The sequence below is a fragment of the Sebastes fasciatus genome, chromosome 15, assembly GCF_043250625.1.
Source record: "Sebastes fasciatus isolate fSebFas1 chromosome 15, fSebFas1.pri, whole genome shotgun sequence".
Classification (NCBI taxonomy): Eukaryota; Metazoa; Chordata; class Actinopteri; order Perciformes; family Sebastidae; genus Sebastes; species Sebastes fasciatus.
Window position 1 is genome coordinate 9,302,443 of NC_133809.1, and position 21,559 is coordinate 9,324,001.

A 21,559-nucleotide genomic window follows, 5' to 3' on the forward strand; every position below is an offset into this window, starting at 1 on the left:
GATCTACAACCCACTGTGTATGCCTGCCAACGTTAAACCCACTGGCAACACTCTTTCAGATGTGTGTGGGGAGAAAAGAAGGCAGGTACAGATGTTGAGAGTTTGGATTTAAAAATCATAAATCCATGCTTTTAAAAAGCCGACAGCTGCTCACACAATTCTGACAGACGGCGACAGAAAGGAAGACAACTTGTAAACAGAAGACGGTATCTTATTAGTATTTTATAAATGAAAAACATGAACAATGCATTGTTTTTTTATCTCCAAAACTGGAATATTGGATGTCTTGGAATTAGACCTGTTTCATTATAATGATAATGCTGTCAAAACTGATGAATCAAAGAACTGTTTATGGCTGGGAGTGCGTTATAAAGAAAGTTGTAAAGGACATTGTAATGGACCCCTGGTTGCAGTTCACTTGAAGCACTTCAGACAAGGCTCCAAAAGGCCAGAACACCACATCTGACCTTTTCACCCCAACACACAAACACACACATACACAGTCTCTGAAACGCCAAAAGGGCTGACCTCTTTACGCTGATTAACATTCCATTGGGGGAGGAGAGGGAGACGAAGAGATACTTTCCCTCACCTTCTTGCCCTCTTGTTTTTCTCCTTTTTTACGACATCTCTGCTCTCTGCTTTTTAACTCCAACTGTTCACTCCATCTCTAATTTCTCCCCCAGCCTCTCTTTCCATTTGCCTACTTGAACGCAATTATCCCTCGCTTCCAATTTCCTCCTCCATGACGCTTTTACTAAACGCTTTCTCTGTCTTCCTACCTCCATCTCCATTTTTCTATTGCGGTAAGGTTAATGTGCTTTCTATGTGTCTATATGTTGCTGAGGCATGTCAGGGCAGGCCCGTTACTCAACTTGCAGGCTTACAAAAGCCCGACTGACTCACCGCATTGGATCGAGCATGTAATTCCCACACTGATTTACACTGATGAATACTTACAAAACTCATTTATTTCCATGTATGTGCAGCTGCTCCTTACACGCAGAAAAACATAAACACATACCCACACTTTCTCATTCTGGCAATCAGAATAACAAAAACCAAAAACATGACTAGGTGTTTCATTAACTATTCCACACCTCCTCTGCTTTATTAAGACCTGTGACTCATGCATGTCTCCACACCTGCTCTCTCAAAGCCTTTTGTGGCCGCTGGTGTGCACCGGCACGTGGCAGCCTGTGTGTGTCCGTGATGGTGAAGCCTAATAAAGATCGTGTGTGGGGAGTGGACACACCAATTCTCGTGCCAAATTTCTGATGGATTCTCAGTGGGTGCAATTCCTCCTCTTTACCTGTATTCTCAAACTTTAAAAATGCAAAAACAACCTGTCATGTGTTGACTTGTTTGAGGCTTTTTAGATGCATACGGGCATTTAATTGTTATGTTTCTTTATAGATCCCTTTTATAGCCGACGTCATGATTTTGTTAGCTGGAGGCCAAACAAAGGAAAGACCGGAGCCAAACACGAACCACTTCAGAGTAGTAGGCTAAAATTACACATCGAAAATGTCATCTTGCTGTGTTGTTGGGTGCCAGAATTGATATTGAGATGACAAACTGTGATTCGAGGCTCTAGCGGGCTACAACATTGGAGAGAAAACATTGCTAATGGTTTAGCTTAGCCTTCTGCTAACCGCAATTAGCCGCCACAGATGCTGCACCTCAGCGGCGAGCTCACCGCTCACGCAGAAGGATAAACTATTGGAGACATGGAGAGAAAATGTTGCTAACAGGCTAAACTATTGGAGACATGGAGAGAAAATGTTGCTAACAGGCTAAACTATTAGAGAGATGGAGAGAAACTGTTGCTAACAGGCTAATCCATTAGAAAGATGGAGAGAAAATGTTGCTAAAAGACTAAACCATTAGAGGGATGGAGAGAAAATGTTGCTAATAATTTAGCCTTTTGCTAACCGTGGCCACAGCCGTGAGCCTTTGGCTGTGGTAAGCAGTAGCTAAACTATTAGCAATATTTTCTTTCCATCTCTGAAACGCTTTGCCGATATTGTAAGACTCTCTTTTTGATCAATCCGTCTTAACATGAACACTAACGGTACCTGAGAGTGAGAGACATACAGTGTACACACATACACTTCCACTAAATACAGCTCCCACATTATCAGAGTCTAACTAACACCTGTGTGCCACAGTGTCGACACAACCTGAATGTCAGAAGCGTCACAAAAGTAGAATTTATTAATTGCATTGGATGACAAACTGAAATTCAATATTAGTGTTAGCTGCACTTTTGTCTCTTAACCTATTCATATTCTCCTTTTGGGCATACAAAAGGTAAAATCCATTCCAAACTACGATATCTGCCATTCGACTTACAAACAGGTATAAAGTAGAACTCAAACAATGAAGTCAATTTACTGACTGATGGAAAATGAATAGTGTACTATTTTGAGTCCCTTTTCATCAATTTCTTTGTGTTGTGGGTTGTTGGTTGGAAAAAAAGAATCCATTTCATGAAGCCACCTTGGGCTTTAGGAGATTGTGAAGGGCATTTTTCACCATTTTCGAATGATTCATGAAGAAAGTAAGTGGAAAGTAATCATTGGTTGCAGTTTTACTTGAGAGCATGTAAATATACTTTCACTTTCTAAAAGATAACAAGATAAGTGTCCTTGGTTGCCAAAATGAAAGGAACAGGAATGATCTGAAAAAATCAAGCTTTCTGGTTTGTCCAGACAAACGACACAATAAGTGCTCTTACATAAAACCAGTTATTTTTCTGGCAATAAACATCATAACCCGTTTGTTGAGGTTAACCCGGGCAAAAGATTTACATACATACATGCCCACACACAAACAAGGTGAGTCATAAAAGAAATATCCTCCATACAGAAAGTGAAAAGCCACAGAAACAGACTGAGGCGAGCGCCGCTCAGAGCGTGACAGACTTCCAGTTATGACTTATTACTTGAGGGAGAAAAACAAATAAACGACGGAATAATGAAGAGACAAAAGACGGATGAAAAGCAACCTGGCTCACCTAATAGCAATGCATCTTTACAAGTCAGGCAACCGTGTACACAAGACCACACAACCACATGTCCGTATAAACCACTCGCACAAAAGAGAACAAAAAAACCCTGTGTGCATATCTGTGTGTTTGTGTGCAGTTGAGTGTGAGCCAGACTCCAGCTGAGAGGGGAAGCAATAGCAATTCTCACTGACCTGAAAACTAGCTTGCAAGCCACCTCAAAATATAGAGGAATGGAAAAAAAAAAAGAGGGAGAATGTCAGTGAGCACGAAGGCGATGAAAATACAGAGGGCGAGATTTAGAAATACTTGAGAGTGGCCGCTGTGTAGCAAGGATTTGAAAACACACACACACCCAGGTGCGGTGAGGGATTACGGGATGGAACAGGCCTCGACACCCCTTTGTACTGCCGGCTCAACTGAAAAGAATGAAGGAAAGACGAGATAGAAAGACAGAAAAAGGAGGAAGGGATCATGTATGCTGCATGTGCACACACCCAACAGGACAAAAACAAAAAAAAGAGTGTGTAAGTGTTGTGAGTGAGTCTGTATGGTGTGTGTAGATGTGTGGGAGTGTGTCCCCTTTTTTGCTTTTGTGACTCTCGAGGTTCCCCGCGGTCAAGAGCGGATCCTCTTTCTCTCTCGTGCCCTCTTTTCATACACTTGTTCACCCTCTTTTTTTATACACTCACTCCCCGTCCCCTCCCTCTCTTTTAGCGCGGCGCTGAATGGCCCTCTCTCGCTGATGAGTGACTGATGAATGAAGTAGCTCTTTGAAGTCAAGAGTCACAGCAAGGCTGGTCAAGCGTGAAGAGATGCCGGACAAAAGACGGCAGAGAGGGAAGGGAGTAAGGAAGGAAGGGAGGAAAGAAGAAAAACAGGGCAGGAGGGAGGGGGGTATATTCAACAAGGGGAAAACGTCAAACAGTGAACATCCATAAAGTCAGCGAGGGACGGATGCTGAATGTGTGTGGCAGAAAGAGAGAGTGAGTGTGTGTGTGTGAGAGAGAGAGCGTGGTCTGCATTTTTGCATGAGTGCCTCGGAGTATTTGCATTGTGGCGCTCAACATGCAAAAGGCCAGCATCACGCAAGTCATGACGGACTGACATCTTTCTGGAACAGAGCTTCTGGACTACAGGGACCGCCTGGAGGCCTTTGTGTTTTTATGCCTCTACTCTCCTCCTTTTATTGCCACGGACACACAATAACCATCAGATTGCTTAGGGGATATTGAAACATTACTCTCACAGAGCCACCCTATTTAAATACTTTTGGTGGTTTTCTTGTATTTTTGTAGCATTACAGTCATTGTTGTGGTTTTCCGTTGCCATCTGCAGATGATTAGCCTTTTAGTCTTATGACCCTGGGATTTTTCTTTGTTTATATGTGTTTACCATCTTATCTAAATATATTTTTTAGTTCTATTCCCACGCCTTCGATAGGATGTCAGCGTACATGAGAATTTGTTTTTAACTGACTTCCCTGTTTAAAAAAAGCATTCAAACCAGATCAGGATTGTATGGCAGTGTGGGAGAGTCACTTTAATGGCCCATTAACTGCAACGATTAACTATTATATTCTATACAGGGCTGTCAATCGATTCAAATATTTAATTGCGATTAATCACATGCTTGTCCATGGTTAATCGCGATTAATCATACATTTTTTATCTGTTCAAAATGTACCTTAAAAGGAGATTTGTCAAGTATTTAATACTCTTATCAACATGGGAGTGGGCAAATATACTTTCTTTATGCAAATGTTTGTATATATGTATTATTGGAAATCAATAAACAACACAAAACAATGACAAATATTGTCCAAAAACCCTCACAGGTACTGCATTTAGCATGAAAAATATGATCAAATCATAACATGGCAAACTGAAGCCCAACAGGCAACAACAGCTATCAGTGTGCTGACTTGACTATGACTTGCCCCAAACTGCATGTGATTATCATAAAGTGGGCATGTCTGTAAAGGGGAGACTCGTGGGGACCCATAGAACCCATTTTCATTCACATATCTTGAGGTCAGAGGTCAAGGGACCCCTTTGAAAAATGGCCATGCCAGTTAACTCAAACTTTAGCGCAAGTTTGGAGCATTATTTAACCTCCTTCCCAACAATGACATGGTTGGTGCCAGTATCTTCACTCTAAACGCAAGTTGCGTTGCATTATCACGTTAACTTTGACAGACCTAATTTGAACTAACGAGGACTTTTGTTCTCTCATGGCTGGGTGGTACAGCTCCAGATCGCCGGTTATGTGATTGGCTACTGCAGCGTGCTGTTGTTGAGTTTCTCCAAAATTGCTTCTGTTTCTACTTTTCCACCACAGGCCGCTTTTTCCGGCACCCCCTGCTGTTGCTGAGCCTAAACACACTACCCCCATTCAAAATTAATGGGAAGACTTGAGTTTTCGCCACACTGCCGGATCTGATGTTAATGCAGCCTTACTCAGGGAACTGCCTGGGCACCAGAAGTCGCATCGCTTTCCGTCATTGACAGAATTTTTTTAACAATGAAGAAAAACCTGAAGGCCGGCCATCATTTTGACAGATCAGATCTCCCTATCTGGGTGCTGACAGGGCGTTGAAGAGCTACGAACCGGAGGCCTTGGAGCGTGTCCTCTGTGACCACTACGGGTCTTGCAGGATCAGGAAATCCTTCGTTCAGAGAGTCTTGCCGACTTCTCGTCACTTTCCTGTGAGAAATGTTCCCCCGAGTTCAAAACTTTAGCTGAAGTGGCTCTGACAAATAAAGTCTCCAGTGTGGCAGCAGAGCTAAAATCATTCATCTGCATGGTCGTTGTCTCTGTTCATCTTTTCTCTCCGTGCCCTTATAAATGCATAATCTATAAGCTTGTTCTGTATATTAATTATTAAGAAATGAATTAAAATTAAATGGTATTAAATATGTCTGATTATCATGAAAAAAAATTATTAAAATGATGGGCAATAATAGATTATGACAGCATTTTTACGACCCTGTCTGTCAAAATGACGGAGAAAGTCTAACACAATCCCTTCTGGGCACACATTGCTTCACAATGACACATTGACCTCTGAAAGTTTCTCGGGGCTTTAAAAGGCTCCGTGGTGGTAAGGTCACATTTGTTGGAAACTTTTGAGCTACCACCAACAAGAATGTCTCTTCTATCTGGGAACGATACCAGCCGCTGTGCCTGTTTGCTGCAGACAATATGAATTTTAGATGGCAGCAGTTTGACAGGCAGCCATACAGAAGGCTGTTTGATTGTCATTGTTTGGGCTTGATTTGTCCAGTAATTAGAAAGAGAGATACTCAGCCAAGCCGAATTTTGACAACAAGCAAAACCCAATGACTAAATGATTCAAATATCTCAGACTGTTCATCACCAGTGTGTGGTCGCTGATGCTTACTGATTTATCCACCAGAGACACATGTTATCAGTATTCGGGCACTTTGGGAGGTCTGCCTTCCATCAGAGGGAAAAGATATCAAAGGCTGAATTTATGTCTGTGTGAAAACAACACAGGGTCGTCTAGCAAGTTGAACCTTGCTCAACTTTTGCTGGACCACAATGCAACCTCCCACATCAAGACACTGTGGTCGCCGATCAAATACAAACAAGTGTACATTCCTGGTAAATTTCCTTGTAATGTGAAAGCCATATTTACCTCCCGATCACTACAGCCAAAGATAAAATATACGAGTACTATAAACTGCAGTGCATTGGTCTGGGATAAGCGTACAAACTCAAGGATCTATTACTCAAACTGGACTTACGGGATCATACTGTATGTCATGTCTCACCAGTACTTGAAACACCGCCCACCCACTAACACAGGCCCGTTTTCAGTCTAACCCCCAGTTCAGCCATACGGACTCAAAGAGCTAGCTGCCGTACTTAAGTTACGCCACTTCCGGTGCTATTTTAACCCCAACCATGATCTTTTCGAGTTGTTTCCTGTGAAGACGGAATTTGATTTTGAAAAGACTGGAGCGTAAAATTGACACGTATGTAAGTAGTAAATTTCCCAAGTGGATGTGTTTCTATACATAGTTTCTTTTATTCAAGTCCTGTTAGCTTGTTAAAGTTATATCATATGGAGCTGGGAAGCCTTGACGACCAGGTTTTACTCCATGTTGTAGTTTTACATAGTTGAGTGAAGTAGAAAACAACTGTGCTTCAGTTTCCAAGGGAAAGTCTGTATGTGTGAACGGGTGTCAGGCTGGTAGGGAGCTATGATAAAGAGAGTGCAACCATTAGTTGAAGGACAGTTTCCATGCCAATTACGCAAGCCTCCCTTGTCGAAACAAGTTGTCCAGATAAAGTTGACAGACTATCTAAAAATATCTGGCTTGGTTTGACATTTATGAGTGGTTGATTTATTTTGATTTGTTTTATTGTGCATTTTTGCAGGGGCAGTGCACATTAAAAGGTAATTGCACCAGAATTAGCTAGTAGCTTATTTGCATCAGTTGTGCCTGGGGCAGGTAGACAAAAAAAACACAGAACAGCAAAGACACCAAATAAAACAGCACAATACATAAAGGTGATTAATGTGTATTAGCCTTGCTTCGTCTTGTGTATCTACTATAACACACAGAGAAGCTTTTTAAATCTAAGACAATACACTGACTCCTGAAATAGTCGGGCCTCAGTGGGATTAGGTTTTCCCTTCCTATTAAACTCTAAACAGCCAATCTATGAGCTTGTTAGGACAACCCAAGGCGAAATCTGAAATATTGATATATTTTGTATTATTTTCATGTACTAGTCTTCTGGATGTCACAACAGTGTACTTTGCATGCGTAGGAGTTCCTGAAAGTGATCTAATAGATTTCACTGTATTTATTTGGGAACAGGTGGAGGTTTAGTTTCTTCCTCAAAGACACTTTGACAGACAACACAAGGCTGTCTGCAGACATATTACATATTGCGAGGGATCAATCTGGTGATTTCACTTCCTAAACTTCTCTTATCAGGTTTCACAGCAGGTCTTTTTAAAGGAGTTGAGGGGCTGAACGGGTTTCAAAGACCCACTCTCAAGTATTCCCTTTGTAATTTGGCAATCACCCGAAGACCACCAGATTTTTCTGTCGGTGCACACGAGGAAAAAAGCAGTCGCAGGCAAAAAAAAAAAAAGAGGGCTTCTCTATCGTACAGTTCTCCAGGGCGAGAGAGAGCGAACACTACACTCCTCCCGTGTTTATCTCAATCTCACATCAGATCAGATCACTGGCAGATAAAAGCACTTCCTGACACATCACTTCCTCTCTCTGGAGGAAGCTGACACGCGCTGGGAACCCAACACGACAGGGTGGTGGCGGGGAGGAGGAAGAAGTGAAACTTTTTTTTGACAGAGCTAGAGGGAGATGCGTGGGGGGGGGGAGGAAGCAGAGGTGGAGTAAAAGATAAAAGTATACAGGGAGAAAAAGGTGAAAACGACATGCTCGTGGCCCAGATCCACAGAGCTGTGTGGGGCGAAGAGGAGGAGGAGGAGGAGGAGGATGAGGCAGAGCAGCGAGAGACAAAGAGGTGAAGAGACACTAAGAATAGTATAACTGGATTAGCTTTAACACTGACCTTTATTCAGCAGGGTGGCTCTCCCTCGCTCCCTCAATTGCTCTTTACTGCCGTTACAGGAGAAGCCTGGCCTACTTTTTCTAGTTTGACTCAACAATGGACCGTGTCGAGATTTCCAGATGAGGTGACACACTTATTTAACTCTTATTTGACCAAATCTGCCTCCTACACAAGAGATTGTGTATGCGGCGGGGTGATTCATCATATCAAAATCTCAACTTGAAATCCCAACAGACATTTTAATTACATTATTAACAACGCCTTCACAAGATGTAATAAAGGCATAGTGAAAGTACAGTTGGCAACCCCTTTGCCCTATAAAGACAACTGTCTGCAGCACATTTGGCCAGCTGAACTTAATTACCATTAATTCCATGAATTGGCCAAACTACTAAATAAAAACGCATGGAGGCTGTCTTGTTAATATGTTCTCTGCACGCTCAAGTCCGTACTATTTATGCTCAGATGAAGATGGGTTTCCCCCCCAAGAAAGGAGCACCACTCTGTATCACAGAGAGCCAAAGTAAAACTGGAACTTCATTGTTCTGTTACAGAAGTAAAAAACCTCATTCAAGATCACATTTTATAACAACGCTAAAAACTAAACCTCCAGCGTTGGAACAGAGCCTTTCTCAACAGTATGTCGCATTGTTCATTCGCATATGTTCAGATCAAGCGGCAACCTCCAAGTCCAAGAAATGAAGCCAAAGCAGAAGTGCCAAAAACTGCAGTTAAATCGAATGGCTATTTGAGGCTGGCTCCAAAAGGGAGTCAATCCCCATAGACTCCCATGTTAAAATGCCCAACTTCACAGCAGAAATAAAAAAAGCGCAATACATATCTAACCATCACCCAAGTATCATGATAGTATTGAATTGGGAGATGGGAGAATCGTCTCAGCCCTAACCAACATTGGTCAGAAAAAAAAACTTATTTTCCTCACATCATTGAGCCCCAGGTATGAAAAGAGACAGAACAGCAAGTTAAGCAACAGTGACGCATTTCATCTGCACTCACACACACACACAGTCCCACACATCAAATCACCATACAGACTTGCGAACACAGATCACACAGGCCACACATTCACACGGCAAACACCCGGACACATGCAACCCCTGCTTGAATGCACAAATGAAGGCGGAGGGGACACGCACACACACACACAGCAACTCTGGTGATCTACAGCTCTCCCCCGGAGCGCAGCAGACAAACCAAGTGTAGCAGAACGAAGAATCTCTGTTTTTTTCCCTCTGTCTTTCCATGAATGGCATGAGCGCTTTAGCTCTTCTGGTGGGACGCTGACATGCACAGACGCACACACATGCACACAGACAAAAGGACGCTGAAGTGCTGGGATGGCATGATGAGCAGAAAAATGGAGAGGAGCGATGGGAAAAGGACGGGGTGAGGCGTGGAAGGACGCAGACACAACGCTATCATTCATTCTCCTTTTTGGGGATTTGGTAAAAGTTAGCCTACTGTGTGTGTGTTCCCAAAGAGGAGACGGTCCCAATCAGTAAAAACTCCTCCCCCTAATTCAAAGAGGCACTACGGGATTTGCATTTTTCCCACAATTCAATTAACACGCCTGTCAGCCTCTCCTCTCCGTTCACATGCCTCCGTTGGCCATCTCTTGCTCACTCTCACACACAAACATGCTCCCACATCAGCGTCGTGAGTAGATGCATTTATTCATAAACACACGCATGCAGAAAATTTATGCATTTATTTGTTTGTGTACAAATAAATGAAGAAGTGCTCAGACTGAGAGAAGCTCCCGGGTCGCATCCTGTCTGGACTCGTCACATTCAGGGACGTGAAAAGACAGCGCTGGCTGTTAATGGATGCAGAGAGCAGTCCCCGGGGATGTCTTTCTCTCTCTGTCTCTCCGTCCTTCTCCATCACAGAGGAAGGGACGCAGGGAAAAGACAGGGAGTGCAATGAAAGAGAATAGGACACCATGGGGTGTGGGTGAGACAGACACTCAGGGTCGATGTACGTAGCAAGAGACCACATGATACAGACAAGGCCAAACCGGATTTAGAAACCAGGAACTGGGATCAGCCCCTGACTTTGCCGCGGGGCCGGCTAATGACTTCAGCTAGCCTCTTGTCTGATTAATAGCCTGTAATCCCATTCTCATGGATGGCATACCATAGCATTCCTCTGCACCACTCATTAACCACTATAGAAATGCCCGCTAATCACTCAAGTCGCTTTTAGCTAGCACGGCTAATGCTAGGCTAGGCTAATCAATAGGGAGTAATCCTGTTGGCGGAGCTGCTGCACCGTAGCGCCCCTCATTACCAGCCATAGAAATGTGTGCTAATCATTCGCCGCACGGTTATTTGTCCACAGGGCCGCAGAATCACTTTGGTGGTGGCGTGGGGAACGGGGACGGGATGTGGGGGAGTGGGGGCGGGGGGCGTTTGACATTTGACAGTCGGCGGCAGAGGGTGGAAGAGACAGAGTGACACACAGAGTCGCAGAGGCTGTGTAATGATTAAGAAACACATCACTCTCGCTTTTCTTTCCCGCACTCTCTCTCTTCCCATCTGCCCTCTGTGTTCAGCGTACAGCCAGATCGGATCTGGAGAGGCTCTGCTCAATGTCGGCGTCATTCAAGTTTTATCAATCAATGAAAAACCCTCTGCGATCCATAATGGCTAATCAATAATGAAGGCTTGCAAAGGAGAGCAAAGATAACCCTACACAGACCACCAAGAGAGACGATCGTCAGAGATAAAGCGGATCCGTCTCCTTTTCCTGTCTTTACTATGCACTGAGGTGAAACAGCTGGGGCAAATCAATGGTGGCAGCAGCCCTAAGTCAACTTGACCGCATGGGTTCGCACTCTGTGGACAGTTTAATGTTGATTCTATGATCCTCCTAAACAACACAAGAATCTATACAATACTCTGATAATCAGCATTTTTCACCAACAGGCTTTAGGCCTTTACACACCGGGGACGTGACGAATTAACCACACGAAAATGCGAAAAACACGCCTGTGAATATTATATACCTAGGGCTTTTATTGTGAAAGGTAAGAACGGGAGGAGTCGATCTGGTCTGCGCTGCCTTTGTCGTCATTCAAGTTCTATCAATCAATGAAAAACCCTCTGCGATCCATAATGGCTAATCAATAATGAAGGCTTGCAGGCAGAGCAAAGATAACCCTACGCAGACCACCAATAGAGGTCAAATTAACGACACGAAAATGTGAAATACTCACCTGCGAATAATATATATCTAGGGCTTTTATTGTGAAAGGTAAGAACGGGAGGAGTGGCTGCCTTTGCGCTCCGTCCTCCTCAAAGCGATTACCTCATTAACGTTATGGTTCCTTTATATCGCCGAATAGGCGTTTTTGTTTTTCGCTTTGACACCAAATCCTCCGCCATCGTCTTGTCTAATTGGGCCATTTTGCATCCCTGATCAACTACAGCCAAATAGCTGTCTGCTGCAAAATGGCTGCAGACGGTTGGTACAGCAGGGAGTCAAACTAAAAGCCCTATGTGTGTGTGTGTGTGTGTGTGTGTGTGTGTGGCCAGGGGCCCAACAGAGGTATCCACATATCCTCTTGAGCTAAAGTCTCTCAGCTCTGAATTGTGATGCTGGGTTATACGTTACGGTGACCGGAGGCTGAACCGGAGTTGAACTCTTGTATTCGAGGGGAAGCGGCGGTGTAGCCGAGAAGAGAGGCCTGTCAACACTCTCCTCAAGCTACTGAAGGGGAAAACACATAGGGGCCATATCTCACCTCTTTTATGTGCGAGATTGCGTGTGAGTCAACCATCCTTTCACGATATTGTGAAGGGCAGAGCACAAAACTTGAAGAACCACTTGCTTGACTGCATTATCTGCTGTTGGGTGGGCTAATCTAGTGTTCTTTTAAGGCTGACATTTTATTCAGAATAACGTTTGAACTTGCAAATGTGGTAGCTGCATTTATAGAGGTTTTCTTGAAACAACATAGAAAACAAAACAACTTTATCTACAACAAAAAGGGATGAAATCTAAGGGGTTGCGGGATGATTACAAAAATGTTAAGAAGAAAAAGTATTTGCTGGAAATTTTGTATAACTTCTGGCCAAAAAAGTATTCAAATAAAACAGTATGAGAAGGAAGAATTACATATTGGTTGAACTTGGGACAACTTGAACACATATACGACCTTTGACAAGGAGTTGAAAGTAGACAATGCTTTGTTTTAGGGGACACAAGCCCCCCCCAAAAAGGTAGGAAACCCTTGTTTTGAGGTTTAGAATGTGAAAAACAAATTCTTATCAGCAATTACCAGAGCCCAAATGACATCTTCAAACTACTTTTTTTTTACTGACTACGAGACTCGCCAGTAAAAGTTACAATGATAGCAAAGAGGCTGTAACCAGAATATGTTTAGTATTTTTTAGGGCTGTCAAATTGAACGCAATAATAACGCCTTGACGCAAATTTGTTTTAACGCCACTAATTTCTTTAGCACATTAACGCAACTTGTGATTTTTAGGTTGTAGCGGGCTCAGTTTCAAAGCTAGAGTGAAGATAGTGGCATCATATGAAACTAGAAAACCTAAGGAATCCATTGGTACCAACTATGTCATGCTAGCTTGCCGTGAAGGAGGTTAAATAACGCTCCAACATTGTGCTAAATTTTGGCAAGGAAAAACTCCCATGACCTCTGACCCCAAGATATGTGAATGAAAATGGGTTCTATGGGTACCCACGAGTCTCCCCTTTACAGACATGCCCACTTTATAAAATATAAAATGTTCTTTAATGCCGCTGTCTGCCCATTCCTCACACGCTAGCTTAACATCAGGTACAGTAAGGTGTTAGGTCACCACTGGTAAACCCAATTAGCGCCTTGTTTCCACTAAGACGAGCCAGTCAAAATGATCTGAGCTGAGTAAACAAGCAGGGAATAACTGTCTGGAGGGATGTGGGAATGTTTGTTGGGAATGCTTGAACGTGGTGCATCCGCAGTCGCAGGATGAGCGGACGTAACCGGCTTTGGAGCGCCTGGCCGCCAGCGCTTAAACCCGGCTAATCTGATTGGATTAACACCAACCTGCCTGGCTCCACATGAGCGCGCGCACATGCACTCACATAGACACGGACACCACCACACACATTTGTACTATATGCCAATCAGCCGGGGCTGCCTCCGCAGCTTCCTGGAGTTCATCTGGATTCTGGGTTGTGCTGGCTGGCTGACGGCACCATGCTGAGTTACCGCGCGCACGCGCATCCGCTCTCACGCCGCGCAAATACACACTTACACACAGAGCCATCTTAGAGTGCAGTGATTTGTGCTGTGAATCTGAAACAGACCCATTGAAAGAAGAGTAATGCCCAGCGCTTGACAACCGTGCTAATTGACTAGCCCCCTCCCCAGCAATGAAACTAAACGTTTTCACCCCTCCATCTTTTATCTTTTCAATCATTCCCTGACAGCTCTCTTCTTGTCCCACACTCATCCTCTTCCTCATATCACTCTTCATCATCTCCATCTCTCCCTCTCTCCTCGCCCCCGCCGTCCTTCCCCCTCCTCCTCCCCTTTCCCTCATACTCATACATGTAATCATTCATTAGAACCAAGGCAGTTGTCCATTAGGCAAAGCAGCCATTTTGGAAATTGCAGCAAATCTTCCATGAAAAGACATTTCCTCTAATGCGGTAGTCACGCTCGGAGGGAGCGGGAGAGGAAGATGGCAAAGGAGAGAAAGAAAGACGAGTGGGCAGAGATGGAGAGAGGAGAAAAAAAGAAGAGGAGAGAGAGAGAGAGAAAAGTGAAGGAGAAAGATAGAGAGTGAGCCCCCCGGCCATAAAGCCACCAAGCGGAAAGCAAGCCTGCTGTTTGATTATAGAGTGACACCATCATGGAGGGAAGGAGGGAGGAAAAGGATGGAAGGAGAGGGAGGGGAAAGTGTTTTAGAGGCAAGCAGAAGGGATGAAGAGGAGGCGGGAGAGAAAGAGATGGAGAGAAAAAACAGGGAGTGATTTGAGAGGGCCGAGATAGAGGCAGTAAAATTAGCCCCATCACTTCGCTTACTAAGACGCTCTGACACACTAGGATTAAAAACAGACACACACACACACACACACAGTCGTGAGATGTGCACATGCACGGGACAGATGGTATTCCCCATCTGAAAGTGTTCCTCTAATTTGAGTAAAGCGGTAGATACCTCCTTAACCAATTAGAAGCCCCATATCTAAGGCCTTGCATTAGGGTCTGTTTGTCTCACACTCTCATTAGTGTGTGTGCGTCCCATGGGATCCCCCGAAGAAGAGGTGGGAAATGACAAATCCACTCTGAGTGGCGCTCTGCCGACTATGGGAGTTCTTTTCTCCCACAATGCCACTGTTCGTCTCGATCTCATCTCATCGCCGATCAAAGACGGACCTGTCTCTCTTATTACCGACCATTCATCTCGCCGCCGCTCGCTGCTGCCTAATGCGCCTCCCTCGAAAAGCTGACACATTTGTCACCAGACCAAACTGAGCCTAATCCATCGTAGCATTTTTTCTCTCCACACAATTTATGAGATCCTGAATTTGAAAAACCACCGTATTCAATCCAATTTCCTCAATGTCTCCAAGATGTTTTTATGCTCTCTTGAAGTAGAAACATGTTGAAGAGACCGTGCAGAGTGATACAGACCCATCTGTAGAATCAATAAATAATACAGCCATGACAACAGGCCCTGGAAAATGTTACGCCATCAATAGAAAACAGTTCGATCGTGGACATTCAGAGATGTTCTTTAAAGAAAATCACAGAAATGTCAGACTGCTGGCTGCCTCTCTGTCATTTAAATGGCAACTGGTGAGCTTACCTTGTCATTATACTCTGCTTTGAGTCGATTTTCATTCTTCAAATATTAATTTGCATAATTTTGAGAATTAAATTATTTATTTTGACATTCTTTGGGTCCAGGTTCTCAAATGGGAATATGATTTTTGTCTATGATAGTAAACTTGATATACTTGAATTAGGACTGTCAATCGATTAAAATACTTAATCGCAAATTAATCGCATATTTTTTTATCTGTTCAAAATGTACCTAAAAGGGAGATTTGTCAAGTATTTAATACTCTTCATCAACATGGGAGTGGACAAATATGCTTGCTTTATGCAAATGTATGTATATATTTATTACAGGAAATCAACTAACAACACAAAACAATGACAAATATTGTGCAGAAACCCTCACAGGTACTGCATTTAGCATAAAGAATATGCTCAAATCATAACATGGCAAACTGCAGCCCAACAGGCAACAACAGCTTTCAGTGTGTCAGTGTGCTGACTTGACTACGACTTGTCCGAAACTGCATGTGATTATCAAAAAGTGGGCATGTCTGTAAAGGGGAGACTCGTGGGTACCCATAGAACCCATTTTCATTCACATATCTTGAGGTTAGAGGATCCCTTCGAAAAAAGCCATGCCAGTTTTTCCTCGCCAAAATGTAGCTTAAATTTGTAGCATTTTAGCCTCCTTCACAACAGGCTAGTATGACATGGTTGACACCAATGGATTCCTTAGGTTTTCTAGTTTCATATGATGCCAGTGTTTTCACTCTAGTTTTAAAACTGAATCCACTATAACCTCAGAAAGATTGATTGCATTAATGCGTTAAAGAAATTAGCGTTATTATTCAGTTAACTTTGACAGCCCTAATTTGAATATAAGAATGTATAAGAACGATATCTAGTCTCATATCACAATGTCGATATAATATCAATATATTGCCCAGCCCTAATGTCAACACAGTTGATTGCACTTTTTACTATTTTCTGGCCTTCTTCTGGTTGACCAATAATGAAAGTAATTGTTTGTTGCCGGTCTAAACATTAGCACATATATTTGTTTTCACCATCAAATGAATGCATAAACCAATATGACAGTAAATGACAACTACAACTTGCTGAATAACTTTCAATTCTTGAATCTATTTCTCTATCTGTTCTCACCATTTTCTCCATGTGGATGTGTTTTTTGACATCCAGAAGGCATATATATGTGCTTTCAGTTGATGGAAATGGTACTAATTCACATTGTATTTTTGCAGCATTTAAAACGTTTGTGCAAAATTCACTTGACAGCTGGATGAGAAAACAGCTGCAGAGAGAGAGAGAGATGCTGGATCTCAAAACACTACAACTGCTGCTGCTGCTGCTGCATCTTCTTCTAATCTTATCTTATCTAGATTTCTAGATAGGCTGTTTTCAGTTTTCGGTTTCTCTCAGTTAACAAACGCATCTGCAAACCACTTCCTCCACAAAAGTGCGACACGTAAAACCACTGGTTGGGGCTGCAGGCTGTTTATCTCCACCACACTGACAATACGCACAGCTGAATTTAAAGCTATATGCGTACGACGCCGTGCCAAGAAATCACTCACCGCCGCTCTGTAAACACAGATGATCTTCTTCACACTTTCTACGGCCTCTTCGCCACACTGCTACTGCCCTCAAGACAAATGTCCCTAAACAAGCACTACCACGGTGACACAAGGGAGCCAAACAATGAGGGACACAAGGACTTAAACATGCCCAGATAAGAGCACATTTAGAGGAAAGCAGGCCGAAAAAGGAACAAAAACAGGAAGGGATTCCAGTTTCTCTTCAAAGCTCCTCATTGCAGCGATTCACTTCTCTTTCTTGTGGATGTAAAGCTGCGTGTAATATGGAGCAGCATTGTTTTTCTTCAGGGTGCTATTAAGCTTGTAGTCCCTTGTTTCTCCTGTCAGGAGTGATAGGATAGTGGATTATACCAGAGGCAACAGATCCTCTCCCATGCATGCATACCTAGACCTCTCTCATCTACGCTGCCTTCCTGTCTCTTCCTGTTCCCCTCTTCAGGTGCACACAAACACACACATAAATACACACACACATCCACACAAGTTCAGGCTTTGAAAGCAGTGCTCACAAAGTGATGAAAGGCCGTTTATCCTGCTTCTACTGTGATATCTCGGCTCGCCATGCAGAATGGCCGGACACGTTATCACCTCTGACCAGGGGAAACCACGGGAATCAGGACTGACGCCAGAAGCAAATACCAGCGCTAGTGTGTGTGTGTGTGTGTGTGTGTGTGTCCCAGCAGTAATAATCACCCGGATTAGAGCGGAGCCAAACCCCCGCAGGGTCCCCCTCTCCCCCCTGCCGACCCAGCCCAGCCCTGCCCAGCCTGCAGCTCTGATCCCCAGTTTGAGCAGCCATGGGAAGCAGAGCAGCCGGCCTGACATCTCCATGCGCCTGGCTGCCAGACAGATAGGCAGAGAGGCGGAAAACACTCTTTAAATTCCCACGTATTTCCAACCTACCCTTTGTCCTATTGATCACCCACCGCCAAAATAAAATATTGAACAAGCTCAGGCGATACAAAGACACATAACCCATTCAACGAGCATAGCCTTTAACCACGAGGGTGCAGTGAAATGGAAGTTGATACAGCTGTCAATATGTCTGGGTGAGGGATGCAATATGTTGGCAACAACAATAGGGAGGCGCGCAGAAGAAGAAATGGGTTATAACTTAATAAGAATGCGCGTCATGTCTGGATACCTCGCAGTCAAAGCAAGGGATTATTACTGAGAGGAAGTGTTGCCTGGATGTATTACATATTTCACTCCCCACGCCTGAAATAAATTCAGCCGAATCGCAGTATGTGATTCAGTGGCACCATATCAACAATTGTCAGAGGCACTGTTGAGCTCCTGTGGCATTTGTGACAATGTGGATCAACATTTATCTCTCAGCATCTATTATCAACCCACCATCATTGACTTACATTTTAAAACCATACCATAACTGTCCCACATAGTGAGATGAAACACCTTTAATTTAAGATAACATACGTACATCCCTGTGGGAACTTTAATGCGTTTGTGGTATTCAGTTATGGCGTTATAATAACACCACTATATCACCTTCTGGTGCTTCATCTTCTCTGGTATCACTACTACTTTTTCTGTGTCATAAAATTGGGCCAAAAATAGCTGCAAAGTTTTGATATTGTGTGTGAAGAAATGCTTCAAAATGTACCATTAGATTAGGCCTGTTATAATTGTCTCTCTGGAGGAATAAGCCTGCTTTAAAGGCTGTTCTGTAAACCAGACAAAGATGTGTAAGAGGTGTGGAGAGTAGATAGAAAATGTTAATACATTTTGATTTAATTTAGTGTGATTAGATTATTTATCTGACAGAAACACAAATCAGCTTTGTGAGTTTACTGTGACCTTATTGTACCTTTCTCTACCGTGACATCACACTGCAACACTCCTCTAAAATGACATATAATAACACAATAACCTAGTTTAAAAGTTGCAGAGATATACTCCTCAAAAATAGGACTATAGACTGCAAATTTCTGACATGTTAGTTCTTAAAAAATTCCACTTCAAAATGCTTCATAATCTACAGTCCAAGTTGCAGAGATATACCCCTCAAATATATGACTATAGACTGCAAATTTCTGACATGTTATTTCCTAAAAATCACAATTCAAAATGCTTCATAATCTACAGTCAATAAACCAAACATCACACTGCAACACTCCTTTAAAATGACATATAATAACACAATAATCTAGTTTAAAAGTTGCAGATATATACTCCTCAAAAATATGACTATAGACTACAAATTTCTGACAAAAATCTAACTTCAAAATGATTCATAATCTACAGTCAAGAAACCAAACATCACACTGCAACACTCCTCTAAAATGACATATAATAACACAATAATCTAGTTTAAAAGTTGCAGAGATATACTCCTCAAAATATGTCAAATAGTTACTATAGACTCCAAATGTTCTTCCTAAAACCACACTTCAAAATGCATGATAATCTACAGTCGATAAACCAAACATCACACTGCAACACTCCTCTAAAATGACATATCATAACGTAATAAAGTTGCAGAGATATACTCCTCAAAAATATGACTATAGACTGCAAAAATGTTATTTCCACAACAAAAAAAAAAAAATCACACTTCAAAATGCATCATAATCTCCAGACCAAGAAACCAGACATCACACACATCTTTTTTTTTGTACCTTTGATTCTTCTGTTTGTTCTCCTTCTTGTTGAGGACCCCCGGCACACAGTTGGTGAGCTCGGTCCAGTCGGCGTGCAAGCCGCAGCTCCAGCCGGTGGAGAACCGTGAGAAGAGCCAGGTCTCCTTGCGGTTCGGCCGGTAGCAGGTACACTTCTTCTGGCCCGGTCTGCAATCACAAGGGACCTCCAGACGGACATTCTGGACCAGGTGCCTGCCGAAGGTAGTCCCTCCTGTCTTCTGGATGTGCAAAAACACTATCACGTCCTCGCCTTTGATTTGGAAATCGATCGTCCTCTCCAGGTCCCTGACGGGGAAGTAGTATTTCTTAACGTAGTGGGGGTCCGGAGTGGGGAAGATGTCCCCCTCGTCTTCCTCCGTGAAATAACCGTGCGGGGATCCGAAATTGATCACCCCTGGAGCCACGTACTGATAGAGAATCAGCATAAAACACACGGATCCGACGACGATCAACAAGAATTTGCTGCTCCTCTCGACCATGTTCCTTCCAAGTGCGGCGGGTCCGACAGTACGCTACCATTTCCCAGTCAAGCCGACAACAGGCAGCAGGGCGCTCGGCTTCTGAAGCATCGTCTTCTCGCTCTCTCGCTCTCCGCTCCTCCGCTCCGTTTTTCGGGGCTCAAGAGTGGCTCATTCCGCTTGGAGACGACCAGCGAAGTTGTGTCATCGTTCTCCGTTCAGCAGCACCGTGAAAGACGCATTGTAAAGTCGTCTGAAAACACCCCTCTAACCCGTTATCCGACGACCCTCCCCCGTTTACTTTACTTTGGTTTACCCGTCTCTACTACACACACAACAGGCTCACTGCATCACCATGGAGCTATGTACCCAGGATGCAGCGCGAATCCTACCTTTTCAACGGCTCTCTCTCGCTCGCTCGCTCGCGGCTCTCTCTCTCTCTCGCGCTCTGAAAACAGAGTGAAAAGGAGAGTCACTTTAATTTATTGGTTGACACGTAACGACCGCGTCATCCGCCAGCAGCCAATAGCTGGAGGCCTTATAAATAGATAGATAGACCAGATCAGGGGTCAGCAACCTTTACTATCAAAAGAGACATTTTAGGCACAAAAAAAAAATCTGTCTGGAGCCGCAAAACATTTGAGCATTATTGTGATGAAAGTAACGCAGTTTATAGTATATAAATGTGATCCCCCACACACACCCGGCGGAAGCTTTGAATATTTGCTCTTGATTACTACCGAAGCTTACGTAGTTTTATGTGGATTGAAAACGCAATTGCATTTACACTTGCGTTCAGTGTGGTCACAATGCATCCCCAAACCATCTCTGGTTTGGCCGTTTCGGTCACAATCTGTCCTCAAAGCGTTTCGGGTGCATGTACACCTGTACTGTCATGTGGTCAAGCAGCACTATACGATTGCAATATATAAGTATATAGTATATAAGTCTAATGCAGTGAGGGCCAAAGTGCAAATGTTCGACGTAGTATTAGGGCCATATTGAGGGAAAAAACATCTGAGATTTCCAGAATAAAATCATAATATTACGAGAAAAAAGTCATAAATTTACGAGAAAAAAAGTCGTAGTATTACGACAATAAACTCATAACTTTACGAGAAAAAAAGTCGTAGTATTACGACAATAAACTCATAACTTTACGAGAATAAAAGTCGTAATATTACGACAATAAAGTCATAACTTTACGAGAAAAAACGAAAATAACACGTTAAATTACTACTTTATAATATTATGAATTTATTCTCATAACACTACGACTTTTTTCTCTTAAACTTATGACTTTATTATTATAATATTACGACTCGATTTTCTTGTAAACTTATGACTTTATTATCATAATATTACAACTTTTTTTCTCGTAAACCTATGACTTTATTCTTGTAATATTATGACTTTATTCT

At 43.0% G+C, this 21,559-nt stretch overlaps 1 protein-coding gene across 1 annotated transcript in view; it reads right to left on the bottom strand.

Annotated features, from left to right (window-relative positions):
* The window catches only part of hs6st1a (heparan sulfate 6-O-sulfotransferase 1a), a 66,220-nt gene extending 45,634 nt beyond the window's left edge, over window positions 1-20,586 (bottom strand). Inside the window, exon 1 of the mRNA XM_074661728.1 lies at window positions 19,660-20,586. Coding sequence (XP_074517829.1) covers window positions 19,660-20,159 — 500 coding nt within the window. The 5' untranslated portion in view covers window positions 20,160-20,586. The remainder of the gene's footprint in view (window positions 1-19,659) is intronic.
* Window positions 20,587-21,559: the final 973 nt, after the last annotated feature.